The 19150-nt window shown below is 36.2% G+C and overlaps 1 protein-coding gene across 3 annotated transcripts in view; it reads right to left on the bottom strand.

The window, feature by feature from the left end:
• Nucleotides 1-19150, bottom strand: part of pot1 (protection of telomeres 1 homolog) — a 79655-nt gene that overhangs the window by 27219 nt on the left and 33286 nt on the right. For all 3 annotated transcript variants that reach the window (XR_015712097.1, XM_087797202.1, XM_087797203.1), the window contains 4 exons: nucleotides 18689-18800; nucleotides 17699-17826; nucleotides 17333-17626; nucleotides 12708-12863 (listed from right to left, as the gene is read on the bottom strand). Coding sequence is in view for 2 of the 3 variants with exons in the window: in XM_087797202.1 (XP_087653328.1) it covers nucleotides 12708-12863; nucleotides 17333-17626; nucleotides 17699-17826; nucleotides 18689-18800 (690 nt within the window). In the remaining variant the exon portion in view is untranslated. The remainder of the gene's footprint in view (nucleotides 1-12707; nucleotides 12864-17332; nucleotides 17627-17698; nucleotides 17827-18688; nucleotides 18801-19150) is intronic.

Genomic DNA, 19150 nt, shown 5'->3' with positions numbered 1-19150 from the left:
AGTGAGGGAAATGATGCTGAGGCAGATCTACCACCATTAAAAATATCAAAAATAAGTCAAATGGAGGTCTACAGAGGAGGGGGGAAATAAAATGAACTGTTCCCTCTGCTTTTTTAAGTAATATTTGATCACAATTTAAAATATTTTAGAATTGTAAGTGTATGATTGGATGAAGTTCATTATTGTATGCAAATCCCAGACAAACCATACACTGACAAGATGAGATTAATTCACAGGAAAAAAGTATGTAAAAAGTATGAATTGTAATGGTCCCTAAATCATTAGGACAGAAAAAACATATAAATAAAAATTTAACATTAAGATCATTAGATTAATGATACCAGTGAATCTTACACAAGTTCTCTACTTTGCTTGTCTGGAACTACAAAGAAGAAAAGCCAAGACGAGAGAACAGTAAGCTAAGGTGAGGTCAAACTGAGCAATTCAATTCAAGCACTTCACTATTTATAATCATCCTTAGTTATTTGGAAAGCAGTGGGATAATTAGATAGAGATTAAGAAAATTAATCGTTTCACTGACTTACTAAACAACTTGAAAAATGCTTAAACATAACAGAGGATTTGATCCTGCCTGCCACTGTGGACAAGTTTATTGAAATGATTAAGGGGGAGGCTTGAGTTACTGTATTGCTGTTATAGTCTCAGGCTTTAAGGTCAGCTTTTGGGGGGAATACTTTTTTTTGTTTGTACAGTAAGATGTGTTCACTGGCTTCATGAATGCTACACTCATGCTCCAAGTTTTCGTTTCCCATTGTTGGTACAATTGTTTTTATGAAGACCTCTTCCTCTTCAAGAGTAAATCCCTCATCATGACAATGTTTTGAATGTATTATTTTATAACGTTCCCCCCGTCAGCAATCTCGGCTAAAGAGACGTATTATGACGTAATAATGAATTTACTCCTTCTCCAGCCGGCTGTAACCATGCCTGCTTTGTTTAGTTCCTTGGAGGTGGTGACTTCTGGGATTGATGACCGCGGTGACAAAACCTCAGTGCTCGACCAATCACGGTATGATCATCATGATCAAACAAGATTTAATCTCCAGAAAAAACTTTTTTTTCAGCAGGCGGTGCTTAAGCGAAATTTCTAATAGAAAAAAAGAGTTTTGTACAAACAAACACATACTAATGAGTAAAATAGATATCCAAGATCAATTGAAGACACACTCAAATCAAGCTTTTGATATAAAATAAAAAAAATATTGGATAAATAATATACGTTTATTTTAGTCAATGTGTGAATCAAATGTGCCTGAATGTTTTTCATGACGGAGACACGGAAACGAATTTAAGGCAGATTATCATGATAATCTATGTTGTAGCAAAATATGAATGTTGTAACATGAAATACATGTATTGTATTCAACTTTTTGTTTCATTCCACAGAGAAAATAATTTAAATGGATGACCCAGACACACTCCGTTTTTCTCCCCAGAGAAAGTGACTGAAGCAAAAACGGGTTAATTGGCGCTCAGCATGCAGTTCGTCTCGACCCTGTGATTTAGTAGTTGTGAGAACCTCCTTCTGTTATCAGAAAAGTTCTTGTCTAAGACTGATTCTAGACGTCATTTAACCTATAGTTGGTAGTTTACCATGTGAAAAACACCTTTCCAGTCTCAGTGATGTCTGCACCCATTACTTTATTAACCATTTTTATAAAAAATATTCTATCACATATGTATCTCCACACAGCACAAAGGAATTTGGCAAAAATGAAAAGAAGACGTTTGTCACATTAAAACAGATTGAAACATACATAATTACTTCATAACCGATATACAAGCACCAACGACCTCTGTGATGAAAATCCCACTTCACTTGTTATTTCACACTGTGGATCGCACATTTGGGTCGATGCAATCAGCCCTATTAATAAACTAACTGTAGCAGTCCTCGGAACACCAGAGTGGCAAATTGACAGGCTGATCCTAGTCTTTTTTCACTTCAACTGCTCCAATCAAAGCTGGAACTTAGAAACCATTGCATCCTGTACTATGTAGTGTCTATTGACTTTCTACATTTTAAATATATAAGATAAGATAAAATAGAAAACTCAAAATGCAATGGACGAAAATAGGGATGCACCGAGCTGATCCTGGTAACGGGTATCAGTCCGATCCAGCCCGTTTATAAAGGTCCTATTCGCAGATCGGAATGGATTTGCAGGTTGACAGTGCTCTGTTCTGTGTGTTTGACTTGACGCTTCATTGATCGCCATGAAGTAATTTTGATTTTGTGATGAACAATAGACTAAATACATGTTAAATACAACATTAAAAGCTAACTAATCATGTTAATCATGAATACGAAGTTGAAGAAACGAAACACAACACTCAACGACATTCAATACATCTAGCACAATCCAGTATCTAATGTAATTAGTGAGCGTTCCATGTATTAAAAATATGTTTAAAACAGCAACCGTGAACTAAATACTTCTGCGCTTTGAGTTCCCTCGTTTATTAGATTTTCTTTACATAACTTTTATTGTTCTCATATATAAGTATATTTTGTATCTTTGAGGTTGTTTTTTTTAACTTATGTTTATTTGCAAAACCGTATTTATTTTCATGCAAGACTGTACATGTGCCTTAATTTCACTTGTGTACAAAAAACTGTTGTTCTAAACACCTGCATAGTGTATAGTTTTTTAACTTATTAAAACAATGTATAATAATTTCAGTGTGTTTAAGAACTTTGTGAACATCTTGAGCATGTTGCAAAAAACCCATGATAACAATGATAATAACCCTTATAATTTTGGTCCAAATAATCTAAATTTAGTTCTGGAATTTCCATTTTCACTTAAAGAGCTTGCAGGCTTGTTGCCCTATGTGCCTCACTTGATTCTTATATCGTTTATAGTTTGTTGTTGCACAGACAGGTTTTTTGCAGGTAATATAGTAAAGAGAGTTTATTTTAACACTCTAAATGGTTCTAAGAAGTCAGCATTTATTTAAATGAAGTCATTTTTGCATGTTATTTCACAGTAGGGCAAGAAGGTTATATTTTAACACTGGTATCGGTCGATACTTAAAGCCCAGGTATCAGTATCGGCATCTCTTGACAGAAATGCCAAAGTTTACACAACTCAAATGACTGAGTGCATGTGTGACGTGCTGCAGTATGAAACATGGTGTGGATCGGCCAAAGGGTTAACACTTTGGTGTGAGTAGTAATTTTAAATGCCAACATCAGAATGTCCTAATTGGTGATCTACCAATGTTTAACAATCCTTTAATCAATATTTTATAAATTGTATCTATCCCATTAAAATGTCTTTAAAGAAAAACCAAATGCAATTATATTAGTCCACTACTTTTATTCTAAATCCGGTGAAAGCTTCTCAGGAGAATTTGATAAGCAAGATGTACCTCCACCTTTAAAACCTGTATATATAAGTAAGTAAATAAGTAAGTAATTATTATTTATATAGCGTTATTCCAGACCAGGGTCAAAAAGCGCTTAAACAATCAAAACAATATTCAATAAAGTATATATTTTAAAGATCAAGATAAAACTGATAACACAACATGATATGAGGCCTTATCAGTCATTTAGGTCACTTTCTTACATATATATATATATATATATATATATTTCTCTTTGGGTATTTAAATAGGAATTGTATTTTAGTCAATCTTATTCCTTTTAAGTGATAGCATTTAGTTGAGCTTGCAGAAAAATCTGTTAGGGTCCCTTTGCTGCAAGTGACTCATACTGATATTAATGAACATATTGCCATCATTTGTGGAATTTGCTTGTTTATTCCAATCAACAGCTCAGTTTGCAAGAATGTGTGAAGCAATCCTCTTGGCTAAAGTGTTACTTTTTCTAGTGCCATCAAACTTATAGTACTGATCCATTCGTTTTACTTTTGGACAATGCATTTAATGTAATTAGGGATATAACAGTAAATCTTTAGTAAATTTATTTTACTGCTTTATTTTTTCAGTTTGAAAACTGAAAATATTGGAGACAAAATCTGCCAAGATTGTTAAGAAAATGAAATTCAGTGATGACAGAGGTCAGCATTGGTTTAATACATTACTCAGGAGTCACCAAATATATTTAAAAAGTCAGCTCAAAGTGCTACAAAAATTTTACATAAACTCCTGGAAAGGTTTACCTAAAATATCAATAAATGATCAACTAAATGGGTTTGGGGTTTGGGGTAAAGTTGTCCTTCCAAAATAAACTTTGCAATACCTTTACAAGGTTAGCAGTTGAGGCTGATATTTACCAAATACAGGGCATGTTATCCACATTAAACACAGGGGAAAAAAAGTTTAACAGACATGTTTTATAAGATTGGTGAGAGTATTCAGCAAATGTCCTTTTTAATTCTGATCTTATGTCAAGAGATTCATTTAAATTATAATGTGGGTTAATATGCACATCCTGTCTTTTTTTAATCTAAGTAGCAGTGCAGTGGCCTCGGGATTCAGCACACACACTCATGTATCACAAGTAACTGAGCAATAGCACAGCAATGAAAACTACCCAGCAGTCAATGCAAACTCATTTACCCCTAAATATAATCCTGTTTGCAAAGTCAAACGCCGACTCTCATTGCGTGGGATTAGTTCTGCTGCAGGAGGCCAGGGAACATGGTTTCCACTATGGTAATACCCAAATTCCCCCTGTTGGAGAGATATCATTTTCGCAATATTATTGGCTCGGAGTCATTGTAGGTAAAGTCATGAGACCTCATGTGTCCGATTTACACAGAATAAGAGAACAAATGCAATTTTCACAAATAGATAAATTATTATTGGTATTACTATAACGGATTTAGGATTTAATAATCAGTTCTTTGCTTTGAGATTATCATGTTTACAATTGACCTCACAGTGAAACTGAGCTATCTGTTCAATTATCCTTTCACAGCATAACCCACTAATATGAACATCGAACAATTGAATAAGACTTGCCTCTTGCTGCAGGGATGCATGGTTGTTGTCAGTTTCGCTGCATAACCACGATATTAGAAGTCAAAGATGACGCAGTTCATACGTTTCCTTCAATATCATATAAGAGAGAGGGCATTTATTTAGAAATAAATAATAATACTAATACAACATACAAAGTTTTAATGAATCCTTTAAACATAAATATGTTTGTTGAATGTTAATTTAGAAGATGTTTATATGGTCTTTTAATTTGATAATATATTCTGTTTTTGATCGAATACTGATGGATGTCTGTTGTACGTAATCTAACTCTGATCCGACAAATATCTGACTCCGAGTATTAATGTCATGTATTTGTTATCAGCATAGAAATATTTATTTAGGACAGCCTTCAACATGTTAATCATATCAATGGCGTATAAAAGTATTGAGAGCCAGAACAACTAAAAACCTTGTGCAAACAACCAACACTAAACTATAGACCTACATACTGTATGTCCTCAGATCCTGAGTGTGTGCTTAGTGTTCCTAAAAAAATGTTATTTCATGTTGTGACCTCCATAGTTGCTTCAGTTCAGAGCTTCATATTTGTTCTGAAAGATTGGCAGCAGTACACTTTACTTTTCAAGCAGCCTCTCAGCATCTAAGATCACATTGCACAGACTAGTCTTTAGTCCAATGCTCTCTTGCTCTCAAAACAATTCAACACCATTTCATATCCAAACAAAAACAGTCCGTCTCCACCAACACAATGACATAATTTTACATGCATCTCTTTTTTATATAATCAATACTTTTCATCTAAATAAAACATTAAATTAATAGTTAATTGATGTAACTGTCTTCGTTGATTTTCTTTATAAATACTGTATATTATTAATTGTTGTAGTGTTATATCTGTTGTGGTAAATTTTTTTGTTTTATAATTGCATGATTACTTTTGTTTCAGCTTCTCTATGATTAGCTGATTGTGAACTGTACTTTGGTTTTAGCTATAAGATAGTGAAAAAAAGATGTTTCAAATCAATTATTTTTTCAGGATGAAAGGAATGTACACACAAAACGATGTTTCATTAATGAAACTAAAATAAACCGACATTACACAGATGGTAAAGCCGTCAGAACTTTCTTTTAACTCACATTCCTGTCTTCTAAGCTCCCAAGGGGTTCCATGACCTCAAAGACAGAGGAACTTAAATCGCTGACATTTAAGAGGTGCTCTCTGTCACTTTACCCTTCAAAAGAAGAACTTGAGATCATCAGGACAAACTCCAGTGCTTGTTTCATGATCTGTCAAAATTCTCTTTAGTGGTGTTGAGGTGTTCCTGCAGCCAGCAGTTCCACAGGCAAAGGTAAATTATGTTTGACGGGTAGTGGCGGTAATAGACACCGGCGAAACGGGAAGCAGAATCTTTTTTGGTGTGAGGGGGGCATAATACCACACCAAGTATCAAGTACCCCCTTTTTCCAAAGATTTGGACTGGCAACATTACAGACCACTGTATTAACAGCAAACTCACCCAGCCAACTTTAACTTGTCCCTTACAACAACATGTTGTCATTTGACCACATAGCTCTATGGGCAGCACACATCAGTTTTAATCACAAGTTCATGTAAAGACTACAGAAGGAGAATCCTACTCGGATTAAAGTTAATTGTTTTACAAATAAGATTCACGTTATAAATACAGGCTAAAAACTCCTGCTTGCGTTTCCGAATTGTGTGATATAGAGTGACCACATCTATTTTACTGTTTTGTCAATATCTTTTTAGGGGGGTTGTCTGGGGAAAATGTATAAAAGCCTTCAAATGTACGGGGTTTTGAGTTTGTGTAATAGGAACTTCATCTTCCCATACACCTTCCAAATTCACCTTTTGTTTCCAGCTACGATCCAAGATCTTCATTAGCACTGCACTTATAGCTCAATTGGTAAAGCAATTCTTGATCTTGAGGTATTCTTTTTTTATTGATTACACACAATATTTATTTTTTATTTGTTTTATTATTTATATTAAGCCATTAGCATTCGGGAAGTTTTCGCAGCCCGGACCACCACTGCTTACAGGGATAATAACACCTTGTATTGACACAGATTACTCATATTGCAGAATACTGATCCCGGAAAGAATACAATTATTCACTGAAGCAAGACATAATCTACATTTGAAAAGCACACCATTTTAAAGCACACCAAAGCTGCAAATGTGTGTTTGTGTACAATTACACCTGGAAAGTAGGATCAATGACAAGGAATAGAATATAAATGATTAATGATGTTGATAATGGAAATGCTGATTCACATAAAGAAAAAAAACAAGGTATAGTCTGTTAAGGCACATATATTCATGAACATTCCAAAGCTTAATAAGACCTTAGAAATTGTTGTTTTTATTATGAATTTTTAACCAGGATATTAAAATGCAATAGAAAATAAACAGCCAAGTATGAATGAGGATCTTTTTTGCAGGTTTTTATTTAAGTCTATTTGGTGCAAACATAAAGCCTTAGAAAATATTTATCTTGTGAGATTCGATGGCTACTGTATGCATTTTCTGCCTCACTGAAATTCTATTTAAACCTATTGTAGCACCAAAGGACTCAAGTTTTATAGTTTAGGTATTAAGGTCACTGGCTTGATGAGTATCGGGTGTACACCCACACTTTTGAGGGCTGAGCTTCAGAAAAACAAGTTGCCTAATTGGAAACAAAAACTGCATTGGTGTTGATAGGAGATTAAATACAATAATAATTGCGTTTCACTTGATAGTTCACCCATAGATCTTGACTTATTTTTACTACCTTAATTATTTGTACTATCTTATAAGCAGTTGGAACGAAAGGGTGTGAGTGTCTGTCTGCAAACTAAGTAAGTAAGTAAGTAAGTAATGGTTATTTCTAAAGTGCCTTTTTAGACCGGGGTCACAAAGCGCTTTAACGATCAAAAACAATACACAGTTACAAAATATATTATAAAAGGCCAAGACACGTAAGACAAACACAGGAGTCTCAGAAAATCAGGCAAATGCCTACACAAATAAGAAGGTCTTGAGATGATTCTTGAAGGAGTCAGTAGATCCATCAAACACAGAGAGAGAGGAAGATCGTTCCAAAGCATAGGAGCAACAGCCTGGAAGAATTTCTCTCCTCTGGTCCTGAACCATGTTCGAGGAACCATCAGCAGATTCTGATCCACAGACCTCAGAGCCCGAGCTGGGGTGTTATGCTGGCTGAGATCAAAGATGTAAGGAGGAGCCTGACCATGAATAGTAATGAAAGTAAGAACCAGATTTTTTTAATTAATCCTGAATCCTAAGAAACTTGCATTCAGTGAAGAGTTTTAAAGATCGGAGAAATGTGAGTTCTTCTACTAGAGTAGGTCAAAATTCCTGCTGCAGAGTTTTATATTAACTGCAAGCGAGACAGCTCCTTCTTATTTAAAGACAAAAATAAACTGTTACAATAGTCTACACGAGAAGACACAAATGCATGGATTACAAGCTCAAGATCGTGTTATGACATCATTTTCCTTTTAGTTTGGAGATTTTTCTCATTTGAAGGTTTCTCGGCAGTTGAACTAGAGACATGTCTTTGTCAAATACAACAGCCAGGTATCTCAGGCTCAGTTTGACAGGCTGGCCTTAGTCATCCAAGTACTGACTCAAACCTGGAGCTTATCATCAGGCCCAATAACCAGAGTTTCAGTTTTGTCCACATAAATTGACTAAGCAGTTCAGCCTCTGGGCCTCAGTTGGATAGAGAGCAGTAGAGCTGGATGTCATCAGCAAAAATGTGGTAAGAAACATCAGGAAATCTCTGAATTATTTTCCCAGGGGAATCAAGAACAGAAAAAATAATAAAGGACCCAAAACAGACTCTCACAACAGATCCGCTGATTCAGACCTTATTTGATTGGCAGATACATGGAAACTGCGCCCAGAAAGGTATGACAAGTACCACTGTAACACAGACCCAGACAGTCCCACTTCATCCCTCAGTCATCTCAGCAGGGTCCGGTGATCAACTGTGTCAAAGGCTGAGGACAGATCCAAGAGAACCCGAACAGTGTTTTTTCCCAAGTTAGCCGACATCATGATCTGTAAAGTGATGTTTTTGGAAGCCAGACAGAAACTTCTCATGGATGCCAATCTGGTTCAGGAACAATGACAGCTGCTCAGACACCACCTTCTCCAAGATCTTGGTTAGAAGAATGAGGTTAGAAATAAGCATGAAATTACTTAGGTTAGTCAGGTCTAAGCCTGGCTTTTTGAGTAAAGGCTCCACAATAGCATGCTTAAATGCATTGGGGAAAACCCCTGGGAAAATGGAGAGGCTTACCATTTTGGTAACCCAGGGGCCAATTACATCAAACACTTTAATTAAGAGCCTACTTGGAAGGAAGTCTGACAAGCAAGAGGAGGGTCCCATTTTTGAAGGAGGATCACAAGGTGGAGACAGGCTCAGTGACAGCAGGGGTTCCACACAAAAGGGGAGCGATTTTCTCTTTTATAAATGTAATTTTGTCAGTGAAAAATCTCAACAAAGCGTTACTTTGGGTTTTTTCTTATTTGTTGTTACCAGTTTCCGGATGTTTTCGGATGAAAGACACAATGAATCCAGCTTTTCTCTTGTGAAGAGATCATTCAGAGAAAAGTATTTATTTGCAATGGCGAGCTGCAGCCGCGGCACCTCTCGACTTCTACACCAGATAGCGATAGCTTTTCTTCCTCGATTTCTTGTAGAACTCGCCCAGTATCCAACAGAGCAGCCGATATTCCGGAGAATCCGTGTCGAACGGGGGAAGAAACGCTCGATCATAACTGTTCTGTGTTAAAATCCTACATCCACTTTCTGATGCTAAATGGAAAGTCACGATCATAGATCCGTGAGGCTTGATTAAACACACATTTTCAATGTTAATATTGTAAAAAAAAAAAAAAAAAACAACGATATATAGCGTACTACACAGCTGATAAAGGCAGGGACATTTTGCCAATTGTAAAAAGTTAAAAAAAGGTACTCAAATGGTACTTAAGTTAATGGTTCTAAACTAGCACAACAGATACTTTTAATTGAGATGAGACCAATGTTTACATTCCTATAGAGTGAATTACAGCATGTAAAGGCCACCAATTTAAATTGATCAAATAAACTTGTAAGCATCTCTGACTTTGCTATCTTTACTAATTGTAATCGAGTTTAAAATAGCCATACATCCGATTTATGTGATTCGATTGTTGGATTTTCTTCGGATTGATGTGACATGCTACCAGGTCATACATCAGCTCTGATCACAGTCTGCTTTGGAAACAAAGTGCTGAACTTATCTGTAACACTGACTTGCCTCCATCCATCATTCCTGATGGTTCAAACCAACATCAAGCAGAAATGCTGACAGATTCTCAGCCCATCAGATTAATCAGTGTGCACTCAGCAGTTTTACATCAGGAACAATTCCTCAGTCTCAGTAATCTATGAGAACTCAGCAGAGACCCGACCTGGTTTTTCCCCTTTATTTACCAGGAAGGTTAACTCAAGCTGCATGCCATTTTTGCTGAGTGAAATGGAATGTGTCTCATTTTTAACTGAATTATTAACACACTGAGATCCTCTTCTTCTCTCAAGGAACAATTCAGGAATATGTCATAATTGTACTTTCTTGCAATTTTTTAGCATTGAGTGGTAAAAATACATTTTCCAAGACCTATTTAGTGGTTCTCTTGAGGGTCAATTTGCTGGGTGTTCCCTGTGGTATGTGTAACTATGCAAATGTAGAATCCAAAAGGAAAAACAAAAATGTTTAGCTGTCTAAGAAAGCAACTCATTACATTAATATTTTTATTAAATGCAATGGCAATATACATTTTATACAATCAAATTCATTTTAATTGAATTATAGTAAAATTTATTTTAACAATCTTAAATTGCAACTAATGCAAAAACCCAACTCTCCTGGCTCACATGTTTCAAATGTTAAAGTCTTCCTCTCCAAGATGTAGTGAGTCCCTCATCATGACTTTGCTCTGTTTAAAGTTACAAGTTTAAAACATTTCTCCCCATTTGAAGTCTTACAGAACGCGATTATTATATAATAATGGGATCCGCTCCTCCTAAAGCAGCGAAGATGAGGCTGTTTCTTTCTGTATACACGTCCCTTGAAGGTGGAGACTTTCGCGATTATGCACAGCATGAAAAGCCTCGATGATTTGACCAATAAAAGCAGAGTGGGCGTGGTTATGGTAAACAAGATTTAATCTCCAGAAAAACCTTAGTTTTCAATGGGTGGGGCTTAAGCGCATTTTTTAATGTAAATATGTTCAATAAATTCTAGTTTTGTACAAACAGACACATACTGATGAGTACAATAGAGGTCCAAGATCCATTAAAGAGACACTTAAATCAACACATTAGCTGCCCTTTAATTGTTACTGTAGGTTTATCACAATAATATTACTGCAAAACATTATAGCGTTGCAGTGACCAGATCAATACCACTTATTCACAGTCTTTTTCTTGTCTTGATCTTGGGCCATCATTATGATCTTGTGGGATATTTCCACTCTTAAAATTATTTAAACAGAACATTCTCTATTTATTCAGTTCATGTTGTTTTTTGTTTCAATTTAAGTCTTGTATTTTACAATATACTGTATAGTAACCAACGTATTAAGTTTGATTTTGTGTTTTATTTCTTGTTGCCCCATTGGTAATTACTCAAGAATCAAAAAGTACTACAGCAATATCATTTATCATCCATTGTAATATATATTAAGTTATTTCAGAAGTGTGTACCAAACTGATGGTAGCCCTTCGATTCACACAGTGCCATTGAAGTAGCTTGCACTTGCAAGAAGGTTAGTGACTCCTGATTTAGATACTCTCAGGTCTTGGTGTCTTGGACTCGGATTGAGGCGGCCTCGTCTACAAATCTAAAATGTTGTATCACAAATAAAAATGAAAAAAAGTTAGTTAGTAGTATTAGTTTAGAGTAGAATATGTTTTCTATTATGGATATAGAGATTGTTGCCTTGTTGAAAAAACCTTTGAAGATAGTGTTCTGAAATAAATAATGTTTCAAATTGGCATCAAAACACTGTGCATCTTATAAAATGATGGCATTTGCTCTTGATCTCGACATCTTTTATTCTTCTTTGTGGGAAAGTTGAAAAATCCTGAGTTAAAATCCCTGATGCAGCAGTCGATGAGCAATTTAATTATGTATAGTAAGATACAAAAAAGAGTAGAAATAATCATACTATTGCACTGATGGAAACTAAACAGTGCATAAAAAGTATGTTGCGCTCACAAACATTTATTTTTGCAAGTATGGGTTACTATGCACCCCATTTTTTATATATAGCTTATTATATCAAATACATGTAAAACGTGACCATGAATTAGGGGTTGCTAAACAGAAACCTATGTACAATCAAGAAGTCAGGTAATTTATGAATTACTTCCCTTTTAAAAGGCTTCAATCATCAACTGCAAGGTGCAACTTTCAATCAAAAGTCTTCACTGTCTCTGACATACCTGCTGTTGGTCTGATTATATTGCATGTATCCCTCCCATCTGCCAGCTGTGTTAATCACTTTTCTACACTAATGCAAAAGGAGACACCACTATGATACTCCTGCCCTCTAATTATTTAACGGTAAATGCCAGATAATTAGTTTTAATCAACGACTTTTGTAGTCCAACTATGAAAACACTGACTTTGTAATATATGAATATAAATAAAATATGTATGTATGTATAAAGAATTCCACTGACCTTAAGCTGCTGGCCAACCTCTACATGGTTGTCATATGCAAGGATGTCCACAATAAGTTCCTCTTGCTTTTCAGGAAAATGGATTGGCCCATCGGTCAATCTTGGTTTAGTGGCCACACTGAGTATTTTGTGTGGACAACGCGTTCCATCCCAAACCTTTAACACATTGCAGAAAGTTGATTATTAATTACATTAATGGTTTTGAAGGATGAGAAAATGCCTGTGTTTATAGTACTCAATAACAAGGTAAGGATTCATTTAATTGAAAAAGACTTACATCTTATTAAAACAATGGCAAATATATGATGTATGGGTCAAGCAAAAAGAAATCTTTGATGAGAAAAAAAAAAGTTTTTTAAGTTACATCATGGGTCATAAATAAACTGTTTATTATACCTAGAAAAAGAGAAGTTGAAAGAATTTTGTCAATACAATTAACAACACAGTTAACACAATCAAACAATTGTATGAATTGCTGTGAAGTCTGAGATTTCTGATGATATTTTTTTCGTGCACCATGCTATAAAACTTAGCATGCTGCCATCATCAGACGCATCTGTAAATGTTCTCTATTTTTTCCATTTCCTGTTTTAAACACTGTAGCTGGATTAACTTAATCTTTTTTTTTATACATTTGGCATTTCATGAATTGAGAAAATCTTAATCAGCTTCACTTACTCTTCCCCTCTCTGACAGTACAGAAGAGGCAAGGCAGAGCAGAAACAAGCTCCTGGGGATTATTTTAGTTTATATTTGTATTCTCATTGTAATCCATTACTCTGTAACATAATCTGGTGTGATTTGTTTACGAAACAAAGTCATTAGCTGTTCAGTGTGTGTGATAAGATAAAAGCAGAGGATCTATACAAGCAACAAAAACCAAAGAGAAGAGAACTGTATGTAAACTCACATCACAACATATTTTGCTCATATCATACTCTTATCCCGCTATTCATGAACCGTAAGCAAATGACATGTACTTAATCTTGTCGACCATCATCTGCTCATCTTAACCTTAAACCATTTTAAAGATGTCTTATGGCCTGACACAGTAATACTTCACAGCAATTATTTAGTCGGGATCATATTCGTCATACCCTGTTGCACATTAATCCAAGTTGAGAGCAGCAAATGCCTACTCCCTTATTTGACACAACTATAAACATGAAGTTATCATCAAATACCTTATAATTCAAAGGAAATCTTTTCTTGGGTCTATGTGTCACCAGATGAGCTCGACCAGCTAAAAGAAGCTTTACAAATCTGTGACTAGCAGTGGACCAGCCGTCTCTGCCAAATCCTGTTAAAAATGTATTTTCTATCAGATGCAGTGGTAGCAAACCAGCCTTCGCTTACTGACACTTATCTTTTCATAAAACTAAGGTGGCTGGTGAGAGAGCTTAGGAGTGGGATATAGTTCAAAAGACTAGCTCTCACTTTAGGCCTTTAAGTTGACAAGATTTAATATTTTAGTATACAAAGGGTAAATAGCATATTCAAGTTTGAGCAGTGTTTAACAGTAGATACTCAGAAGTGTATAAAAAAGATAACCTTTTTTTTTTAAGATCCAGGGACTTTTGAATGAGAGTGAATCTTATTAAAGATAATGATTAACATGTAAAAATGTTCCATCACTGTGCAAAGATTTGATGAAATGATCAACTGTGAGCAATATTTCCCAGCATGTGTGATAGTGACGTCCACTTGCATCCGACTCTTTTAAATCTATCTCTCCACATATGCAGATAAGAGAGATAATGGGAAAAGGCAAATGTGTGGGTGTTAACCCCAATTAAGTTTAGTTTAGTAGGTTTAGAAATTTCCTGCGCTTATATAAGAAACATTTTGAAGTGAAGTGAACCAACTACCATCTCAGAGATTGAGAGTGAGAGGACAAAACCATTGCTGAATGTGATCTGTAATGGATGTTTCTAATTAAAAAAACAAAAAACAACTTGTTTATAGGAAAAACTAGACATATTTGGTTAAGTACCACTGCAGGTCTTAAATACATTTAGGGAAATTGCATCTTCCAGCACTGCAGTTTCTATAGGTTTTGCAGTGTCACCAGACGACCATAACCATGAGGAATGGATGATGAAAACCAGGGACAGTAAAAATAATAAAATGGAAAACATTGTGTGGCGGGAAGGTTTCAACAGAGATTTCATAAATCTAAACTTCATAAGTTGAAATTCAACTAAAGGGGACAACACTCTAATGTACACATTTAAAATTTAGATATACAGTATATCATGTTGGTCAAAAGAAAAAAAAATAGAATAGAAAAAATAAATGGCCTCTAAAAATCATAAATTAGACTGTTGTTTGTTAAGAAATGGATACTCAACGTGGGTGGGTAAAAAAATTACATTTGGGTGAATAATATACTAAACAGAATGATGTCCGGTGTCAGCTCTTCTATCTTGTGGGCTTAAGTTGCTGAGGTCAAAAAAGAAATAGTAAAAAAAAACAAATGGCTGGCTTGGAGTTTCCCACCCCAATGAATGTTGTGGTATTAATTACTGAGACACTTCTGCAACATCCCCGGTATATCGGGAGCACAGCGTTTGAATTTGCAGAGCTAGTTGGAGGTCCCTCTTTCAAGAGGAGGATCGGATGGATCAGGGGTCCTAAATAGTGTATTATCTAGAATCTGGCTATACGATACATACAGGTATACTGATACTGTAGAAACAAGAACATACAGTGGGGATTTTTGAAGTTTTCCAACTTACCTAAGCATGTAGAGGTCTGTAATGTGTATCAAATGTACTCATCAACCGAGGGAAATAATCTAAAACAAAAATGTAGAAATAACAGTGGATGATTTTTAAATAATGAATTTCTAAGTATTTGATCGCCTAATTTAGGCTCCCACAGACCTGTGAGTTTTTCTTTAAGAAGCCCTCTTGTTCTCCACTATTTACCTGTATTAACTGCACCTGTTTGAACTGGTTACCTGTATAAAAGACACCTGTCCACCAACTCCAACCTCTCCACAATGGCCAAGACCAGAGAGCTGTGCAAGGACATCAGGGATAAAATTGTAGACCTGCACAAGGCTGTCGTCAAGGCTAGGCAAGCAGCTTGGTGAGATGGCAACAACTGTTGGTGCAATTATCAGAAAATGGAAGAAGTTCAAGACGACAGTCAATCCCCCTCGATATTGAGGGATGAGCCCAGAACTACATGGCAGGACCTGGTCAATGACCTGAGTAGAGCTGGGACCACAGTCTCAAAGAAAACCATCAGTAACACACTCTGCTGTCATGGATTAAAATCCTGCAGTGGACGCAAGGTCCCACTGCTCAAGCCGGCACATGTCAAGGTATCAAGTTTGTCAATGACCATCTGGATGATCCTGAGGATGAATGGGAGAATGGCCTGATGAGACAAAAGTGGAGCTTTTTGATCTAAACTCCACTCACTGTGTTTGGAGAAAGAAGAAGGATGAGAACAACCCCAAGAACACCATCCCAACTGTGAAGCACGGAGGTGGAAACATCATTCTTTGGGAATGCTTTTCTGCAAAGGGGACGGGACGACTGAACCGTATTGAGGGGAGGATGTATGTATCTAAGTATGTGAGATCTTGACCAACAATCTCCTTCCCTCAGTAAGGGCATTCAAGATGGGTCGTGGTTGGGTCTTCCAGCATGACAACGACCCGAAACACACAGCCAGGGCAACTAAGGATTGGTACCATAGGAAGCAACTCAAGGTCCTGGAGTGGCCTAGCAGGTCTCCAGACCAAATCCAATTGAAAATCTTTCGAGAAATCTGAAAGAAACTTCAATGCTCTGGAGAAGATCTGCATGGAGGAGTGGGCCAATTCCTGCTGCAGCGAGTGCACACCTGGTGAAGAACTACATAAAACATCTGTTCTCTGTGATTGAAAACAAAGGTTTCTGTACCAAATATTGAGTTTGGTTTGTCTGATTTATCAAATACTTATGTCATGCAATACAACTGAAATTAGTTATTTAATTAATAATGTGATTTTCTGCATTTTTGTTTTAGAATCTGTCCCTCACAGTTGAACAGTACCTTTGATACAAATTAAACCTCTACATGCTTTGTAAGTGGGAACTTAAACAATGAGCAGTGTATCAAATACTTCTCCCTACTGTATTTGTAGTATTGCCCAAGTACTTGGACACATAGATCCACTTTTGAAAAAGTCCTAAAGAAGACCTCAAATTTAAGTGTCAGATCAGTAACACACTGGCAGTGATGTGGATGTGGTGAAGAGAGATGAGCACTAAGGCAAGGTTCTCAAAATACTCAAACTAATCCGATCCTCACCACATGTTACGTAGTGACCAAAAGAACAAGTTCGCGGCTACAAGCTTCTTAATGGTTAGCCTATCTCTAAGCAACCAAAGCATTGCTTGGAGATGAGCTGGGAAACATGGCCATTCAATTGAAGCTTGGAATGCACTGCAAGTAGGCAGCTTGTAAGAGTTAATGTACGAAAACAAATCAAATGAGAATATAATTTGTTGTCCCATTATCTACATCTCCTGAAAAATGTTCATGAAATCCATTTATTCATGATGGTGATAGATAATGCACACAGGAAGAAATGCTCTCATCAGAATCAAATGTAATCCTGTTCTTACCCTCAGTAGGATGCATCTGGTGTCAATGCGAGCTTTGGCCAGCAGCTGGCATGTCAGGTCAAAGTAGGTGTTGGGCTGAACATCACTTAGAACAGACGTCTTTACCTGTGGCAAGATACCCTTTGTGGCAGCCCACAATCGAAGTTCCTCCACAATCAGACAGTCATCTTGATCAAATTTGAAGGTCTGACTGGAAGTCCGTGGCTCTATAGGTCTGTCAACTGCTCCATCTAATGTTAACGCAGAAAAACGTGACGTGTTGATGAGGTTGATATTGTCATTGAATTTTTGAGCCTGAAAAAAAAAAAACAGAAATCAACCATGTTCGTTTTCAATATGAAAAATACACTGTGATTGTATCTTAACCTTCATTCCGTGCAGACGGATGATGTCTCCGATTTGGAAGATTTGAGGGTGATACATTCTCTTTGTAAAGATGGTGCAACTGATCTTTCTATTAGACTGATCAATAACAATCACGCTGGAACAAAGGTCTGAGTGAAAGAAGAGTGGAAAAAATAAATCTGTTCAATATAATCTAACACAACAACAAAATTATTAGGAAAAACCTAAAATAAATCCCTTAAGATACACTTTTAAGCATATGTATATTTTGATCTGTGTGTTCCTTGTGTTTATTTCCGTTTTAGTACTGCTCAATGGATGTCAAAACAATCATCTACAAAAGAGACCAAGAGAAAAATGTTGAATAGCAATCTCAGGACCTTTATTCTTCTACGACTCAAGAACATTTAAAATGTTTGGCATTTAGATAGAACATTATTGATCCCTCAGGAGGTAATTCTGGAAATTGTTTTTCCAATAAGCACACAGCAATACAAATGATAGTTCATTCATTCATTGACAACCGCTTTATCCCAGGGTCGGGGTCGGGGTCGCTGGGAGACTGGAGCCTATCCCAGAGTCATGGGGCGAGAGGCAGGGGACCCCCTGGACAGGACGCCAGTCTGTCGCAGGACACACACATAGACAGACAACCATTCACACACGCTTTCATACCTATGGACAATTTGCCAAAGTTCTCAATTAACCCATGTATGTTTTTGGAATGTGGGAGGAAACCGGAGTGCCAGGAGTGAACACCGTGCTACGATAGTTCATAAAAATGTGTTGCAAAGCTAAAGTAGATGCTTAGGTAAATAAAAGGCCAACTGAAGACAATCAAAAGCATCAACAAGTTGGGGGGTATAATTGCTTCGATAGTAATAATAGGAGATGAGTTGCACTCGGGGAATAATGGCAAAAAGGTAAACAAAGCATAAAACATTGCGGCAATTTTAATACATCACCAAACACCATTCAACATTTCTTTTTTTGTCTCCCCAAATAACTCACCTGTGCCACGGCATGCATGTGGTGGTTTGAAGAACACCACCACTCCATATATGTTGACCTTAGTTTCTGCTTTTAGATCAGCAAGTTTTGTATAAATAACAGGTCCCGAAACCTGGCAGACAACAAACACATTGAAAATAAGATACAGGTAAAGACATTGCTTATTTTTATGTCTTGCTAGACCTTTCTTAGAAAGATTGTCTTAACCAAACTAAGCAAAAACATGTATATTTTAATTATTGCCGTTTTTTCAAGAGAGTATCTGTTCTTCAACGGCTGAGGGCATTTCTAGCTCAATGGATTCATAGTGGATATGTGTGTTGTAAGAACACATGAGAAAGTTCTTTACACAAATTAGAGCAAAATACATGGTAAAAACGCTTTATTGTTTAAGTTGTAAACCACATTAATTATAGAACAACTTTTTTTTTTATGAAAACATTTTTTTTTTATATTTAAGGT

The sequence above is a fragment of the Callionymus lyra genome, chromosome 8, assembly GCF_982586985.1.
Source record: "Callionymus lyra chromosome 8, fCalLyr1.hap1.1, whole genome shotgun sequence".
NCBI classification, from domain to species: domain Eukaryota; kingdom Metazoa; phylum Chordata; class Actinopteri; order Syngnathiformes; family Callionymidae; genus Callionymus; species Callionymus lyra.
Note: the sequence above shows the minus strand (reverse complement) of the source record. Positions and strands in the feature narration are given on the sequence as shown.